The 18,938-nt window shown below is 44.4% G+C and overlaps 1 protein-coding gene across 4 annotated transcripts in view; it reads left to right on the top strand.

The window, feature by feature from the left end:
* Insc (INSC spindle orientation adaptor protein) overlaps positions 1–9,726 on the top strand; it is a 104,749-nt gene extending 95,023 nt beyond the window's left edge. For 2 of the 4 annotated variants that reach the window (XM_021638614.2, XM_060366993.1), the window contains exons 10-13: positions 1,265–1,331; positions 4,074–4,229; positions 5,513–5,589; positions 8,952–9,726. In XM_021638614.2, coding sequence (XP_021494289.1) covers positions 1,265–1,331; positions 4,074–4,229; positions 5,513–5,589; positions 8,952–9,080 — 429 coding nt within the window. In that variant the 3' untranslated portion in view covers positions 9,081–9,726. Of the gene's footprint in view, positions 1–1,264; positions 1,332–4,073; positions 4,230–5,512; positions 5,590–6,546; positions 6,662–8,951 lie in introns of all 4 variants that reach the window. The other 2 variants (XM_060366994.1, XM_060366995.1) reach the window with 2 other exon arrangements.
* The last annotated feature ends 9,212 nt before the right edge of the window (positions 9,727–18,938 follow it).

Below are 18,938 nucleotides of genomic sequence, written 5' to 3'. Positions count from 1 at the left end.
CCTTCATGGTCAACATGTGTCTTGCTTGAGAAGGCAGAAGAATATTCTATTAGTAAGACGACACATTTTCCTTTCTCTTTAAGAGTTCTTTTAGACGCTTTATTATTGAGAGTGATAAGCCAAAATTAATCCAGTTAAAATACAGCTAAGGCTCTTTCTGGGCAAATACTACATTACCATCCATCCTCAGGATTGAAGGCTCCTGTCCTGTCCTCTGCAAACCACCACTTGCCATTTCAGAGGCAGAAGCATGGTTCCTGCTTAGATCATCTCAGCAGCTTGGAAAGAAGCTCTCTGGGAAGTGGGCTCACACTGGGGAGAAATACTTTGGATTTTACTATTTGCTTCAGTCGCCACCTGTGCATGCTGTCAGCATCTGGAGAGACAGGCACATCTGCCTGCCTGTGTGGTTTCTGTTAGGAATAGTGTTACGGACCAGCTCTGCTCAGAGTACCACACTGCCACTCTCAGTTATTTGTCTGTCTGCTTGTTTGTTCATTGGCACTGTTTACAGTTTGGGTCTTTTGCTGGATATGCTTTAATTCAGTTTTGTGATGTGAGTTCACTGAGACCCCTTGACTGTGCTGTGTAACTGCGATGTGTTAAAGCTCAAGAGATAGATTATAAAGAAGGCTGGATGTCCACGGAATGCCAGTAATGACAAAGTCCTTTGGTGGCGATCTGTAAGTGAGGCTTATAGACCAGGGACTTGTTGGGTGTGGTTAAGTTAAACTTTCCCATCAGCATCTACCTTTTGTGCCTGATCTCTGCCTTGAGCTCAGCCTTTATTCTTTTTAGGTTGAAGGTAAATGACACAGGGAAGGAAATTGACACAGGGAAGGAAATTGTCACAGGAGAACCCAAACAAAAAAATGAATCAAAGAGTCAGAAAAACAAACGGGAACAGAAGAGAGCAAGGGGTCTGGCACCTGCCAGTTTTGTCTGAGTTTTGGGGGTGAGGCTAAGAGGACCCCTGCAGTCAAACAGCTGGGCCTCAGCTTCATCCAGTGTGAGACTGTTCTCTACTGGGGCCTCAGATGACCATCCCAGAGCCACCCACTGATTCATAGGCATTGGTCGCTGAGGCTTATATTTGGGTGGCAGAAGCCCATGAGAATAGAAGATAATACCATGGAAGGATGGACAGATGGACAGTAAGGAGTTAGTCTGGATGGAAGCTCTTCAGCCCCCAGCTGACTTGCCCTAGGAGAGTACCATGAGAACCGTGCATGTCTAGTTTATAGCTTCTCAATTCATTTTCCAGATTGTGACCATCTTGGCAAACATGTCTGTGCTGGAGCAGTGTGCCTCTGACATCATTCAGGAGAATGGTACGTCGGGGTGTGTCGTGTGGATTATCAGGGTACATGGTGCCACATGCCTTTGTGCTTGTATAAATCTTATGGGTAGATATATAAATACACGAATATTTCTATGTCTATATGAGCATGTACACACACACACAAACACACAGAATTCCATGTATAAATTGGTCTAAAGTGAAATGCTTATTTGCCTTCAGAGTCTTAAATTCTAGTTGGTGATAGTGCCAGGTGGTGTTAGTGGCATGGGGACAATAAAGTAGTGAAGAAGGTAAGGTTGCCCCAAAGTGTGGAGATACTGCTTTTTAACTGCCTTCTTGCATTTAGTCTTCATGGACAGCTGATGTGTGGGAAAGAGTGAGGGTGAGCAGGAGGAGAGGGCAGCAGGGCTGCCTCTGCCACTCTTGGAGGGCTTCTTTTCCCAGCTGGCCCTCTCTGCCCTACCTTGTGTGTTCATAGTCAAGGGGAGGCGGAACGAGGCCTGCCAGCCTGAGGGCCGATGTGAGCAGTCTCTGTCAAAAGACAAGGTGGCTGGCTTGCAGCTGGTAGCAGAGCTAGGTCTGCGAAGGCTTCTTGCGACTGAGGAATAAGGGAGCAATTAGCAAGCAGTTGGAGACCAGAGACACTAATGAGAGAGAGAGAGAGAGAGAGAGAGAGAGAGAGAGAGAGAGAGAGAGAGAGAGAGAGAGATGGGAGCCTGGCTACCTCTGCTCTCCTGAAAGTCCCTTCCCCCAGGCTGCCCTGCTCTCTTAACTTCCCCGTTCCCCAGGACTAATTGAAACGCACCATTTTGTGTTAATTTCGTGTGATTGAGCTAATAATGAGAAACTGTGCGGAGCCAGCTGAGGCCAAGAGGAGAGGCTGCACGCTGTCACTTGTGCTCTCCTCCTTAAGCGCTTGGGGTCTTGGCTCAGAGTGGCTGATGACAGCAGGCTGCCACTTGCCTGTGCCTTTGAGGTTGGGATAGCTGCCATCTGGAGAGTGCTCTGTGGCTTACAAAGCCCTGTTGACTAACTCACTGAGTCCATAGCGGCAGACCTACTGTGTGCCTGGCGTTGTGCTGGACAGTGAGGTCATGGAGTTTAACAAGCCCCTACATTTGTCCCAAAAGCTTTCTCAGTCCAGAAAGAGGACCTGCCTGGACTGAAGCGTTGACCATCTAAAACAGGATAGCCGCAAAGGAGGGTAGCAGAGCATGAACACTGGAGCCACACTTGGTGGGTTTGAATCCTGGCTCAGTTAGTCACAAACAGTATGGACTCTCTCGGGAGACTGTGAAAATGATCATGCGTTGCCAGGCCTAGATTCTCTTTTCAGAAACGGTGGGAGTCTCATAGGATTTCACCTAGAGAATAGAAGGAAGGCAGTATTTGTAAGAGTGGAAGATGATGTGTGGGATCCAAATGACAGTGGCATACCCAGAGGCCACCAGAAGCCAGGGAACTCCTGGGTCTTAATAAGGAAAAAGGCATGTTAAATTGCACGAGCTTCGAGGGCCCATGACTAAGTCACTGGTTGTAAATGTAGATGCCTGTAGGATTCAGACATAATAAAGTGGATAAGGTAGAAAAGGACTAGACCGGTTTTATTAATAATAGTAAACTTAAGACAGATTGTAGGCACAGGCCTAAAAATCTCAGCACTGAGGAGGCTGCAGGAAGAGGATTTTTGTGTTGCAGCCCAGACTCAGCTACATAGTCAGGTCCAAGTCAGCCTGAGCAACATAGCACTTTCCTGTCTTAATGTAAAACAAAAGTAGAAATAACACAACAACAATAAGCTTCTGGCCATAAACAAATGTACGTGTGGTCACCATTGTCAATTCAGAAGACAAATGTGAAAACAGAAATCAAAAATTTTGTGGAAATCATCACCTTGCATACAACATAATTTCCAAAGCAACAAAACATGATCTTCAGATCATGTCTAGTTTAAGCTCCAAGATGGCTGGTTGGGGCTAGGGTGGTGAGGGGTAGGGTCAGCTTTCACAGAGGGTAGGTTTCTGCTGAAAACCCATATGATGAGAGATATTAGAGAATAAGAGGGAAAAGGGACGTTCCCCACAGAAGAAGTGGGCAAAGGCGGGCTGATGGCATGGATGTGGGTATGCTTTACAGAACATACAGGACACGGATCTGGTTTGGGGAGGACATAGGAGGCTCCTGCGTGAGCTAAATGGACCCTCAATCTGGCACCCCTACCTCAAATGCATTTGCTGTAGTGGTTCTCCAGCCTAAACCTGAGAAACCTCCTGTCATGGGACTTAGAACCTCTGACCTGTCTCAGGTGGGTCATCTCTGACCCATCAGAGGTGACAAATAATGGGACCGCCATCCAAGTTCACCCAGCACCCACATGCACTGTGCGCACTGGGCAAGAGGCTTATCCCACTTTGGGCCTCAGAGTAAATTACCTCAGTCATGCCCATGAGGCTGTTGGGATGTTTGAGGAGACTGTTCATTTACACAACACAGTGTGAGACATAAAAGCAACAATGCTGTTTTTAAAGGCAGGAGTGTCTTCCAGATGTTTCTTTCCGGTCTAGTGACTTGGTGCCTAAAATCAGACACTTTTCTATGGAGGAGGAGAGGAAAGAGGTGACCATATTCATATCCACCTCTGCTTGAGACTCCCCTACCCCAAGCCTTTGCTTGAACCCTGCACCAGTCTGTCTAGCTGGCCCCAGCAGGAAAGCTCCAGACTGGCAGTGAGGATAAATGGTCTATAAACTGTCTGTTTCTTCTGGCCCAGGGGTCCAGCTCATCATGGGCATGCTGTCTGAGAAGCCGCGGTCTGGGACTCCCGCTGAAGTGGCAGCCTGTGAAAGAGTACAGCAGAAAGCTGCGGTGACTCTAGCCCGCCTCTGCCGAGACCCGGATGTGGCCCGGGAGGCCGTGCGGCTCAGTGGTAAGTGACGCTGGCTGTAACGGGAACGGAATGGGGAGCTTGGGATGGAAGTAGCTGTGATTTCACGGTGCTGCCAGTAGGCCGAGTGTTAGGACTAACTGAGGTGAGCCCACGCTCTGTGGGTTGGATGACGCTGGAGTAGAGGCCCTGTCTATAACTGCTAGTCTGAATGGTGACAACAGAAATGTGAAAACAGAAATCAAAAATTTTGATTTTTGATGAAATGAAGCTGGCTAGAAGAGCGACTCCCCTGCAGGCTCCTTGTCAATCAGAACCTGGTTATCATTTTCTTCGCTTAGCCATTTGCCCTTTTATTCAGCCAGCTTTTGCTCATTCTCCACTCGTTTATTCACTCAGTAATTTATCGACTCAGTTTTTCACTACTTCACTTAGCATCAGAGCATCCATTAATTCTTTATTTTTGTTGCCTTCTATTTGCCTAAACATTCCCAGTATCTCTATTCTCTACTAAGCTCTAGAGCAGTTGTTCTCACCCTATGGGTCTCCACCTTTTTGGGAGTCACACACCAGATACCCTACATATCAGGTATTTCCATTTTAATTCACACAGTCCTGAAGTAGCGATGAAATAATTTTATGGTTGGGGGTCACCACCACATAAGGGACTGTATTGCAGGGCTGCAGCATTAGGAAGGTTGAGAACCACTGAAGTAGAGGAATCCAGCACCTTCCCTGAGTGGTGACAGATAGGAGAATGGTCTGCATGCGAGAATCATGAGTGATACTCAAAGCACATCTGCTTGACGGAATAAGCCCTGCGTATCTGTGAGATCTATCTATCTATCTATCTATCTATCTATCTATCTATCTATCTATCTATACATATTTACAAGGACATGTTTGTTTCTTCTTTTGGAATATGGCAACATTTTCTCAGTAAATCCCCAAGGAAGGTTGATGGGGTCTATAGCTTTCGATGATTTTTAGCTAAAATGTATTTTCTGATTGACATAGCCATTTGGGGAAATATAGTTGGGAGACCGCAGTACATAGGCATGAGTGTTAAGCATTGTGCCTGTAAAGCAGAAGTCTGTCCTCCGAAGCCTTTGCTCAGAGGAGTGAGTGATATGCCGACAGCATTTGCCAAAGAGCAGCCCAGGCCAGTGCTCTGCCACTTGTGGGTATGACTTTGACATTCTGCTTTTCTTGCCCTTGAGCGGGAAGTAGTAGGAAATCTCCTGGGTGAAGCTGACCAGCGCATCTGGATCACCTGGCCAGGCTCCTCTGACCCATTTGTGGGGCCTGCCTTGTGTCTTGTGCAGGTATGTCTCGCCTTATTGAACTCTGCAGGTCCCCGTCTGAGAGGAACAGCAGTGACGCCGTACTTGTGGCCTGTCTGGTGAGTTATCAGCCTTCAGCACCTCCCAAGGCTTCAAGAAAGGCAGACTGAGGCCAGAGCGGCTGGTTCTGCCACAGTTGGGATAAGCCTTGATACCTCTCCAGGCTTTACGTTTTTATATTAAAATTATAAGGCTGATGCATATTTCCATTAATTGATAAAGTTGTGATGACAATCACATGAAAGATGGAGAAACATCTCTTCATCCAACACTCCTATCCCCTATGACCCCAGTGATTTTTTTAGGTTCTGTGGACTACCGATAGCAGATTAAAACTAGGGAGGTGAGCTGCAGGGCTGCTAGGTGGCGGTGTTGATGTCATGGAGCCCCGTAACACAGGGGCCAGGAAGTAGACAGCTGTCAGTCTGAAGTGGCCCGGCACTTCCAGCCAAGTGGCTGCACCCTAAGCTGTGGAAAAAACTATAAGGGGCATGATAGACAGGACAGTGAGGGTTACTCAACCAGCAGCTAAGATCTCCTTCAACCCATGCTGGTGCATCCTAGGGTTCCCCGCGTCTGGGTGCTGTGTAATTGAACTAATCTATAGCAGCAGATCACCAATGCACGCTTTGCTCACACTTACCTTCCTATGAGTCTGTGATGAACCCCAGAGCAGAGTGGCAGAGCAGATAGAAATATGGGCTCATGGGGAAGCAGTTAGCTTTCAGAAGAGCGTGCCGGCTCGCCCACTCTCAAAGAATCCAAGGGAGAAGCAGTGAATGTATGGTATTTTTTTCAGGTTGAGACCCCTCCTTGCCCCACTCTTCCCTGAGCTCAGCTCATCTCTGCAAGTTCCAGGCAGACACTGTGCAGTAGCAGAAGCAGCTGGCATTGCCATCAGTGGGTCCATCCTGGCCGTACCTTGATGAGCTGTGTGTCACTGAGTACATCAAAGAGCTGTAACTCTTACCTAGTAAATATATTCTGGTGGATCTGTGTGCTGCTCCTTCCTCTAGGCTTTGGGAATACAGTTGCAGAGACAGTCAGGAAAGACCTCTCCTGCAGCTTTTATTCTGGGACATTCAGGACACTCTTCTCTCTCCTGTGCCTTTTGAAGCCTGGTGAAGATTTGTAAGCTTTTCTATGAATCTTTTCTCAACAATTTCACCCATGTATATAATATATTTCAAACAGATTCATCTCACCCCTTTAACCCCTTCTATCCCCTCAATCCATTCTGGAGTCTTTGTTCCTAGTAAGTTTCCCTCCTATCTTCTGAGTAATTTTTAAATGCGTAAAGAGATTACCATGGAGTTTTAAAAGGGCACCAATTTTGTTAAAAGTGACTATTCCATATGTATGTACATGTCATATTGTTCATGGTAGTAAATACTATTTGAAGACACCTTCAGCATCTCTAATGGAGTCTGCAGGTATCTGTGATTTCTTCTGAAGAGCAAGGTCAGACATCAGCAAGACCCACAGTTTGTTGCAACACTGACAACTGAAGGAAATGCTGTTTCAGTGAGGAGTTAGTGACAAAAGGGATAAAACCCTTCTCCTCCAAGTTCACAGACCTTCTTGGGTCTATTTTTCTATCAAACAAAATGAGGAGAAATTCATAGCTGGCAAGCACATAATGATTGGCCTGAACTCCCTTATCTTCACCATTCTGGCAGCAGCAAGTGCCAGACTAAAGGGCTTGATAGGAGAAATTAAGGACATGGAAAGCACTTGGAAAACTGTAGGCTGCCTCAGGTGTGAGGGCTCGTTGCTATTATTCTTGGCATTTTTACTGTGTTTCTCGAGAGAGTACATAAAAATTTTGGCTGTTATCGTCAATCACTCAAAGATCTTTCAACTGGAAAGGGACTCCATTTGTTCTTCAGGACAAGTGGGTGTCTGCTGAGGAGAGCCCCTTTCTCACCTATTCCCCATGTGGACACTGAGTGAGTTCTCTTATGGGAGTTTGACTCATGATGTTTTCATCAAACTTGCATGGGATTCTCCATGCTTCTCCATTATTTACCTCATCTACTGTCCACTTCCTCGGTCCTTCATAGAGTGGCTCTGACCTGACACTGAGGCCTGAAGGCCCCCTGCTGTTTCCAGATCTTGTCCTGTTCTGCCTGGAAGCATTGTCTTGTCCCACACCCCAGAACAAACACCATCTCTACAACTCTGTTGTTCAGCCCTGGAGGCTCAGATCTAAATCCCTCTCTGAGGATGTTTCCCAGGATCCTTCTGTGCTACAAAAGCAGGGAATGCAGAGTGCATAACCCTATTTTCTCCGCTTGTCTGCATCACTCATGTAGTAGACTTTTGACGTTCCTTGGAGAATGGGCCTTTTGAACACCGTCTTGTTTCTAGCCATGCTTTCTTTTCCTCAGGTGGGGGAATTCAATTATTATTTCTGTGTTGAGGAAAGGGGCAGCACAGGTCATCATTGGCAACAGGATTCATTTATTTATTTATTTTCCTAATAAAGCAGTAGGCAACTATCTTTATTTAATACTTGGGTGTCTGGGAATGAGATCCAAGGATGACTGATTTTAACCCTCCCAAGAAGGGAGACTGAGAACAAGGCTTGGGGAGAGTGCAGAGGCTCTGGGCACAGGGACAGGGACATAGATTATTCCATTGTTAGGGTAACCATGGATACTTTGCTGGGTAGGGGAATGCTTTTGACTAGGAAAGAGTGGGAGGGACATGCCATAGGGAAGCCCGCGAACAAGGCAACTGCCCAGGAGTAGGGGTGAGCCTAGCACCCAGTGGGGTGATCAGGGGAACTGTTCCATTGCTCTGTCCCCACCCGGCTCCTGCTCTCCCTTTTCTGACTTGGATTTCTCTTTATAGCATCTTTATCTACTTTGGTTCCGTATTTCCCATTTCCTTCTTTTTTCCACCCTATCCTACACTGCTCTGTGCAGGATTTGCTGCATTTTTGGGTGAGTGAGTAACCCTTGTTTCTGGAAGTCACTCACAGCCCCTGAGAGCAATAATTCAAGTCCATGGATGCTTCTGGAAGTCCCAGTTTCTGGGAGGAATACATTTTGAACACACATGTACCACTAAGTTGGCTAGATCCTTAAAGGACAGATCTTCAAAATGACTAGTTTCCCAGAGTGATTAAAAAAAAAAAAAACAGAAACAGCAAAATCATTGTTATAGTTATTAAGAGCTTCCAGATGATGTCAGCCACACTGGATCAAGTGCAAAGGAAACCAGGTGACCGTGGTGACAAGGGCACTATCGTGGCCAAAATGGCCCCTGGAGTATACGAGACCAGTGTCACGGAATCAGATCAGATTGCCTGCTTGATGCATCACATTTCTCAAATGCATCTCTTGGGGCAGCTGAAGGAAGTATGTACTTGCTGGACCCCAGTCTGATGGCGTCTTCTCTCCTGCTTCCTCCCCAGGCTGCCCTGCGTCGATTGGCTGGGGTCTGCCCAGAAGGCCTTCAGGACTCTGACTTCCAGCAGCTGGTCCAGCCTCGGCTTGTGGATTCCTTCTTGCTGTGTAGCAACATGGAAGAGAGCTTTGTGTAGCAAGTGTGGGGGAGGAGGCACACTGCATGCACTTCTCAGAACTTGTTAGCTCTCCTCGCCTCCTTATTTATATGTAATTTATTTTTTACAGAAAATGGAAAGGGAAATATTCGTCAGTCAGTAGCTGGTCCTTGGGAATCATTTTCTTTTCTTTTCTTTTCTTTTCTTTTCTTTTCTTTTCTTTTCTTTTCTTTTCTTTTCTTTTCTTTTCTTTTCTTTCTTTCTTTCTCTCTCTCTCTCTCTCTTTCTTTCTTTCTTTCTTTCTTTCTTTCTCTCTCTCTTTCTTTCTTTCTCTTTCTTTCTTTCTTTCTTTCTTTCTTTCTCTTTCTTTCTCCCCCCTCGCCCTCCCTTCTCTCCTCTTTCCTTCTCTCTTTTTGACTTCCGTGGCTGTGCAGATGCAGAAGTTGAATTGTGTCAAGGCTAACATGACAGGCTGTCACAGGTGACTCCCGTCATAATGCTTTCTCTCTCCTCAGTGTATACTCTTGCCTATTTTTTTTTTTAAATCTTTGAACTGGGGTATTTTAACTCCCCAGCATTTTTTAAAGTTAGTTTTATTCTTTTCAGAAATTCAAAGTGAATTTCACAGTTGAACAGATATACAGTAAGGAAATGTTTTTCTTTAATAAATGGAATAATAGAAATATGTTCTTTTTGTTTTCTGCTTGAATTGTGTTTTAAACTCAGTTTTTGCCTCTCATGTTTTCATGCTATAAGAACTTCTCCAGCTGTCTAAAGTACAGAGAGAGTTGTCTTGTTTCTATAGGTACATTTAAAATGTGTTTCTGAATACACCAAAATCCAGCTTCCCTTGGTTCCTCTGCTCCTGTAAACTGACACCTTCCGGTGAAGAGAATCCTGAGCTGAGACACAGTGCACGAGTCCTCCCCAGAAGGCTGCTGGGAAGGAGTTGGTACCTAAGGGGCCTAGGCTGAGAACTTTTTACCAGCTCTGTGTCCAGGGCTCTCATGCTCATAGATTGAAGCTGACCATGGTGACAGTATTCACACGCCAGAAATAAGCTTCCGAACTCTTCACAGAGCTACTTCGTCAGTGTCACTTCCAGTAATATTACACAGATTCGCGAGTCCTGAAAGGTACGATGTCTGTGCACCATGTGTGAGCAGTGCACACGGAGACCAGATGTTCTGGAACTGTAGTTACAGATGGTTGCTAATCACCATGTGGGTGCTGGGAACTGGGTCCAGGTCCTTTGCAAGAACAGCAAGGGCTCTGAGCCACTGAGCCATCTCTGCAGGCCCAGGAAGGGGGTTTTGGATGTATTTCACTAAGTTACATGACATGGTTGTTCGGACGTTGGCACCTTTCACCCTAATCAACACATGACTTGTTAATAATCGTGGCTGATCTCATCACAAAAGTCTTTAAACACTGGGACGGTACCATGACTGGAAGCTCAAAATCATACTATTTAGAACAAATAATATCAGTTATCTTCTTTGGAAAGACAGCCTTTCTTTGATCATTTTTGCGAAAATGTCTTCCAGATGTCTCCACCTTAACAGGCATAGTTTGCCTGTCAGCTAATCTTTTGAGGAGAACTGGTGGGAAAAGTGGCTGTGTCACAATTCAGTTACACGCCTGCCTTCTCTTTGGATATGACACCCTTTATGTCTTAGTATAAAGTGGCAATGCTTAGGGTTTGCTTCTCATTTTTGTCAACAAGTGTTCCAGAAACTAAAACAACACAAGCCAAAGGCTTAATGTTTATAATAAAATTAATATTTTCAAGTATTATATTAAGAATATTCCTAAGTGAAATTGTTACCCAGACTTTGAAGTATGTGGCAGAATGCAACAGGGTGCAGTTTAATGCCACTGTCTTGAAACCTTGAATGTGCAGTGTTATCTACCATTACTTGTGCACCATTAGTAATGTCTTCAAGTGGAAACACAAGGTAAATAAGTAAGTACTCGGTGTTACAAAAATAGCCTTGACCTTTGAGAATTCCTAAAAGAATATTGGAAACCCCTGGAGACTGTGCCCACCTCCCAGTTTGAGCATCACTGTTTTAGTTGAACTTTTCATTTAGCTATTACGGAAACTGGAGCCTCTGTTGACAGGAAGAAAGCGATTTTCTCATAAACACACTCAATGAAGACTTGTTGGGTTGCAGGTCAAGGCTCTGCCCACTCTGTAGGCTAATTGTTCAGTAAGACAGAAATAGCTGAGTCTACAGAAAAGGGATAATATGTATGTTTAAAATCTTCAGTGTAACACTTGGGGTTGTGTACATATATCAGGCAGGGTCCTGGTGGGATACAGAATTTAACTAAGCTAGTTCAAACAACATCTAGTGAAAGAACTAATTGTGGACTTGTAAGATGAGTTCAGGGAGCCACTAGAAACTATTGAACCAGCCAGGGGTTAACAACAGACAGCTCTTAGCAATCCCAGGCAGCGGGTCACTTGGCCATGGAGCAATTGTAGGAGTGACAGAGACACAGCCCCTAATAGGAGTGGGGAGCTTGGGCGGAGGGGCAGCAGCATGGCTGCATCTGCATCCCCAATCCCCACATTTCGACCTCCCGCAAGCTTCTCCTGTTGCCTGCTCCTCTGCTTTGAGGGCCATGTGATGGAACCTTCAGGAACCAGATCCCTCATGAGAGAGCAGGATGGAAGGTAATGGAGAACAGACCTGTCAAAATCACTCATTCACCAGACAACCACTCTCATCAGAATGAAGCATCCAGAACCAGAGATGTATCTCCTTTTCCTCCATTCCCTACCCTCCTATCGCTACTGGACAATCACCAGTTATGACAGAGCAGAGGCATGAGTTAAGTGCCCAGGTTAGACACTGGGGGTTGAAGGGAAAATCAGCACTAAATTTTGACTTCAAGGGAAAATGTTCCAAGGGAGAGCTAAAGAAAACATTCAAAAGTCGAAGAGAACATTTCCTTCTTATTGGCTATCTGCTTGGTTAAGAAAGAGCAGTGGGTAATAGGTCTAACTTTCAAATATTGGTTTTCAAATATTGGTTTGGAGTGAGAAAAGAAGATCTATGACCGAGCCTACTCAAAGGCAAAGATACAAAAGATACCGTGCATGCTCCCCTGAAAGAGCCTTTGTGAGAGGTTCTGCCTTCAGGGAATACACAGCTTTTCCATACCTTCTCCAGGCTATAAAAACCTCGAAGTAATTACTGTCCCTGCAGTAATGTTTTTGCGCAACACACATTCATAGTATGGAGAGATGGTGTTACACATAAAGGAAGCTCTATTAATAACTCAAAGAAGGGGGCAAAATGAAATAGGGTGTTGGAAAACTCAGTAAGACTTAAAGTGTCTTTAAAAAATATTGTTATGTCCTCTTCTGTGGCCTAGCAAGGCTGCTTCTCTCTCAGGGGAGGGGGAGTTGAAGAGACAGCCATTGAGTTCATGTAAGAAATAGTTCCTGTTCTCCTTACTAGGAAACCCACTTGGATACTGAGCTACCATGGGCTATATTTGAGCAGGAGTTCTAGGTTATTTCCATACATGGTCCTTGGTTGTAAATACAGTCTCATAAAAGACCCCTGTGACCTGATAAGCTAGGGTCAGATGGAAGGGGAGCAGGTCCTCCCCTATCAGTGGACTTGGAAAGGGACAGGGAGGAGATGAGGGAGGGTTGGTAGGATTGGGAGGGAATGAGGGATGGGACTGTGGCTAGGATATAAAGTAAATAACCTATGATTAATATAAAAAATAAAAATTATTATAAAAACATTATTACTTCTATTATATGAATTAAAAAATAATGTTATTCAGAAAGGTGATCTTTTGAAGGAGAAAATTTATAATAAGAGTGAAAGAAAGACATTCAGGAGCTAGGTAGAATTTAGAGTTAAAGTTCACAGGATATGGAAAAATGCCTCTCACCCTCCAGGCAGGATGACATGACTGAGCCCTAACTGGTGAGACCCTCAAAGCCTCATTTTAAAGTGGCTTTGGGCCATAGACTACTAGCTTGAATGATCAGCTTCTAGGCTCCTGGGGTGCTCTAGGCAGAAGTCATAACAGACTCCAGTCAGAAAAAAATATTATTCTGAGACTCTCAAGAAGGGAGAATGGAGGCAGCTGTCAGCTTGATGGATCTGTTTAAGTTTGTCCCAAAGATGGGATTAATGTTAATCCCGCCATGATGTTTTATCTTTTCTGTCTACTTGACTGAATTTAAAGTCACTCAGAAAATATGCCTCCAGGTGTGTCTATGAGGGTGTTTTCTGGGGAGGTTTAACTGAGGAGGGAACACACATCCTGACTGCTGTCAGACCAGCCTATGCCTTGGGGTTCCAGACTGAATAAAAAGAACACAGACACACACACACAGACACACACACACACACACACACACAGGCAGACACACACACACACACACACACCAAGAGAAAACGCTCACAGCCAGCATTCATCTCTTTCTCTTGACTGCAGACTCTCTGTGACCACCTGCCTCACATGCTGCCATCATGCCTTCCTGCCTGCTGCCCTGTTCTCTCAAACTGTGAGCCAAATAAAGCCTTTTTCTTCTTGTTGGGTTTTGGGGGTCCCAGCAACAACGAAAGCACCTGGTACCCCTGTTTTCTGCAAGCTACTAGTCGGACGAGGCTGAGTGACCTCAGTCTCACACTTGTGAATGAGATCCAACCATAGTCTCTATTGCAGACGAGGAAACTGAGGCTTGAAGAAGCTATGTAGCAACGTCAGAACCAAAGTTAATGCTGATTACAGATTGAACCCATGCCATGTGACCTCAGAGGCCAATTACATAGCGAGTTGGTCAGTGTCCACGTGTGTGTAGGCTTTTTGTTATTTCTGTTGTTGAGGCCAGCTTTACTAAATGGTGGCGTGATAAGATACAAGAGATTATTTCAATCTTTTTGTATTTCTTGAAGCTTGCTTTGTGACCAACTATATGTTCAATTTTGGTTCTGTGGGGTGCTGAGAAAAAGGTGTATTCTTTTGTGTTTGGGCCGAAAGTTCTGTAGATATCTGTGAGGTCCATTTGATACATGGCATCTGTTCGTGTCATTATTTCTTGGTTTAGTTTCTGTTTTCTTGTCCTGTTTTTTGTGAGAGTGGGGTGTTCAAGTTTCCCACTATTAATGTGTGAGGACTGATGTGTGGTTTAAGCTTTATTAATGATTCTTTTTACAAATATGAATGCCCTCGTATTTGAGATATAGATGTCCATAACTGAGATGTCATCTTGGTGGAATTTTCCTTTGATGAGTATGAAGAGCCCTTCCTCATCTCTTTTGATTAATTTTGGTCAAATGTCTATTTTGTTAGATATTATAATGGCTACTCTAGCTTGCTTCTTGAGTCCTTTTGCTTGGAAACCCTTTTTCCAGGCGTTTACTCTCAGGCAATCTCTATCTTTAAGATTATGCAGCAGAATGATGATAGATCCTGTTTACACATCCATTCTGTTAGTCCGTGTCTTTTTATTGGAGAGTTGAGTCCACTGATGTTGAGAGAGACGAATGACCAGTGACTGTTAGTTCCTTTTATTTTGTTGTTGGTTGTGATACTGTGTTTGTGTGCTTGTTACTTTTGGTTTTGCTGTATTGAGGTTATTTTATATCCTGTGTTTTTGGGGTGTAGTTAACCTCTTCAGGTGGGAGTTTTCCTTCTAGTATTTTTTGTAAGGCTGAAATTCTTTCCTCCATATTTTGTATCTTGTTGAAGATGCTTACCTCTGTGGTTCGTGTTTACTTCCATAAGTTCTCCAACTCCAGGATTTCCTCAGTTTGTGCCTTCTTCATTTTTTCTATTTCCATCTTTAGATCTTGAACTGTTTTATTGATTTCCTTTACCTGTTTGTATTTTCCTGTATTCCTTTGAGTGATTTATTTATTTTCTCTCTAAAGGCCTCAATCTGTTTGACTGTATTTTCCTGTATTTCTTTAAGGATTTGTTTCCTCCGTTATCATCTTCATAAGATAGATTTAAGCTCATTTTCTTGTGTTTCAGTTATGTTAAGATATCAAGTGCTGCTTGCTATGGAATAAATGGGTTCTCGAGTTGCCATATTGCTCTGGTTTCGGTTGATTGTGTTTTTACACTGGCCTTTAGGCATCTGGTTGTCTCTGGCATTGGATGGTCTTTCCTGATTCCTGCTAGAGTTCTTGTGGAGGGAAGTGGGGGAAGAGGCCTGGGCAGGAAGCTGGATGTTCCTGGAGGGGTACTCTTCAGATTGGTAGGTATGATTTCCATTTCAATGGTTCTCAGTAAATTGCCAGAAGCTCTCCTTAGATGTGTGATCCTAAGGAGCCCAGAGGCTCTTCTTTTCCCAGGGAAAGTCCCAGAGTCAACTGCGCCACCACTGACTCTCTTGCTCCAAGTTTAATGATCTCTAGCTGCCCAGACACTGTGCTCAGACACTGTGCTTGGTGGGTGGCGGGCGAAGCCTTCTTGGGGAACCTGGGTGCCCAGAGGTCTGACCGTTCTCCCAGGTTGAGCTTTGGAGGAGTGGCTGGGGCTGTTTCTGTGGATCTCAGGTGTCAGGAGGTTGAGATTGGATTCATGAGCCCCCAGTACCTGAAGGCGTCCTTGGGACTGTGAGTGCAGGCAGGTGATGCCAGGCTGAGACTTTGTGCTGGCGGGAACCCAGGGACTTTTCCTGGGAATAGCCCAGTGACCTGAGGTTGGACGCACTCATTTTCCTTTCACCTGTGAAACACAGACACTGGCATTTTGGCGTCCACAGCCCAGCTGTTGGTTTCTCTGCAATCACTGCTGCACTGCTGTTCAGACACCTTGCGCCACAGGTGCCGCCATCTTGGATGCCCCCCCCCCTTCAATGTTTTATTGCTTGGAAAGTGAATAAAGTAGTGTCTAAGACAAGTTCTCAATAGACATAGCCCAATTTTAGCATCACGTTTGTCCAGGTTTCCTGTTCCCACGTGTCAGTGCTTCACATGTAGATCCAGTGTTGGAAGTGAATATGGTCAGTCCTGGAGGGCGGGAGTTACCGAGTATCACGTCTCGTTTTATCTCCATAGCAGTGCAGGGCCATGTTTGCAACTACAGAGCAGATGTGTAGAAAAGCTGAAACTTTCAAGGAAGAAACTACCACCTTAGCAGCTGTGCTGGCTGGATAGTTTGTCAACTAGGTACAAGCTAGAGGTGAGAACCTTGGTATCAAAAATGCCTCCATAAGTGGATGACACCTAAATGAACATCGGTACAAAGTCCCAATTTATTTCTAATATCAGAGATCAGACTTCTACTCTTGCCTGATGCGTCTAAAACAAAAAGGGGGAACTGTAGAGAGCTGCGTAATGCCGCGCCTTAAAGATGGAGCTGGTTTCCGCCTTCCACCTTCCCGATGGTGAGTGCTCTCTGTCATGAACAATTCCACATTTGGCTAAGGCTGAGGATCTGGCTTGCTTCCATGTATGTGGACCTATCTGCATTGCCCATGAGGCACGCTGGGGTTGGCTACCCAGAGGCTATTTAAGCTGTGGGCTGGCTTTCCCCAGGGTCAAATGATTGTTCAAGGTTCCTGAATAAACTGCATTGAAAAAAAATATCTAGAAATATCTGTATCTCCTTAGTATCAGAACTATAACTTTCGGTCTAATGAAGAATCTTTTAAATCTGTGTATTGAAACATCTGGTGAATACCAAAGAATGAATAGCTGATGGAATAAAATACTGAAATAAAACTATTTTGACTTAGTTTATATATATAAAAAAACTGCCTCCATAAGACGGCCATAAACAAGCATGTAGAACATTTTCTTAATTAGTGATTGATGTGGGAGGGGGGTAGCCCATTGTGGAAGGTGCCACTCCTGGGCTGGTGGTTTTCGGTTCTGTAAGAAAGCGGGCTGAGTAAGCCATGGGGAGTAAGGCAGTAAGCAGCACTTTCCCATGGCCTCTGCATCAGCTTCTGCCTCCAGGATCCTGCCCTGTTTGAGTCCTGAACTCAGTGACGGACTACGATGTGGAAGTGAAAGCCAAATAAACCATTTTCTCCCCGAGCTGCTTTTGGCCATAGTGTTTCATCATACACTTCATACACATCATACATTTCAGCAATAGTAACCCTAAGGCAGCTGTCATGATTGGCATCAGCTCTTTGCCAACTTTTGTGCAGGTTCTATATTATCAAATTCTAAAGAAATTCTCAGGAGTACTCACTGACCACCTTTTCACAAATAAGCACATATCACCAGAGAAACTATTGGTTGCCAATAACACACAACTAGTAATAAAGACAGCAGTGGACCAAAGCTGATAATCATTGTCCTTGGCACACCTACATTTACATATCTATCTATCTATCTATCTATCTATCTATCTATCTATCTATCTATCTATCTATGTGTGTGTGTATCATGTGTGCTTTTAAAAGTTGAACTATATTTTGGTAAATTCCAAACTTTTTGAGAAAATTAATCTACATTCTAAATATACATGTGTGTGTATGCAGTCTTTAGTTATTTACTTGTTAGAATTACAAAAATAGGCATGAAAATTATTTCAGAGAGAAAAAAATGGGATTGGCAGTAAAATATAACTTCATGAAAGCAGAAGTCCTTGATGACTCCTTATTATGCCAGAAAAAAAAATTTCTAAATGGCTTCTCTGTATGTGCTCCATCTTTGCTCAAAAGAACAAGATCAATCAAGGTGGAAGACACACACTATTGATTCTCTTTTCAAGCCTCAGGTAAGAGTTGTATTAATTTTTTTATCTTAGCATCCCTACATGGGGATCAGTGGAAATCTCTGTGTTCATAATCTCATTATCTTCTTCGTGGTGACTTTTATTCAGATTTCTTACAGAGATTTTGGGGCTCTATATGATTGACAGAAGCAGAAGTGAGGATATTTATATGTGAATGTGGGTATAATGTCCATTATCTATCTATCTATCTATCTATCTATCTATCTATCTATCTACGAAGAGGGTGGCAAGACTCATTTGATTTGAAATCTTCAAAGGAAACTACAGAGTCCAACTGTAAGTCCATAGAAAAATCCATAAAGTTCCATGTACTTATTTTTCAGTTTTTGTCATCATTCAGAAACAAGATTCTCATCCCAGCCAGGCATGGTGGCACATGCCTTTAGTTCTAGCACTCAGGGAAGCAGAGGAAGGCAGATCTCTGTGAGTTCAAAGTGAGCCTGGTCTACAGAGTGAGTGCAGGACAGCCAGAAGTATTATACAGAGAAACCCTGTCTCTACAGAGAGGATCATAGCCTCTCTTCTTTCTAGTTCAAGACAAGCCAGTGTAGGCGGACTCCACCATCAAGTAAAACAAGCACCTTTCTCACTGCAGGTCATGGTGACCTCTGGTGACATCTGGGAATTGCCTTGCAGATGGGTGAGGATCGTTGGGTGTTTGCCCTCAGGAAGGGTGGATAAATCGTAGATTTGGAATAAAAGCTCCACTCACTGCTCCCAGCTGGGCTTTGCTTTCTCTAAATCCACATATCCCTTGAGGAATGCAATGGTGTGGGGGAGGGGTGAATGTGTGCTCATAAACCTCAACATGTCAAGATTTGGTAACATACTTGCCTATACCTCAGAGCATTCCAGAGTTCCATTCCACTTGGGGAGATCTGTTTAGATGGTATGCCTGGAGGACACATCACACAGACAGCTGACTCACGACTTCATTTCTTTTTGACACTTTGTACAAAGAGCCTTTGAGAGAATTTCCAAATTTTGAACAAGCTTTTTTTGCTTGCTCGTCTGTATGTCCTGTATCTGTGTGTGGGGGATACCCACGTACATGTGTACATGGAGGCCAGGTATTAATATCAGTTGCCTTCCTCTATTACCAATTCAGCTTGACTGGCTGGGTACCAAGTCGCCAGGATCCTCCTGTCTCAGCCTCTG

The sequence above is a fragment of the Meriones unguiculatus genome, chromosome 14 (assembly GCF_030254825.1).
Source record: "Meriones unguiculatus strain TT.TT164.6M chromosome 14, Bangor_MerUng_6.1, whole genome shotgun sequence".
Classification (NCBI taxonomy): domain Eukaryota; kingdom Metazoa; phylum Chordata; class Mammalia; order Rodentia; family Muridae; genus Meriones; species Meriones unguiculatus.
This window is presented reverse-complemented; position numbering and strand designations above follow the sequence as displayed.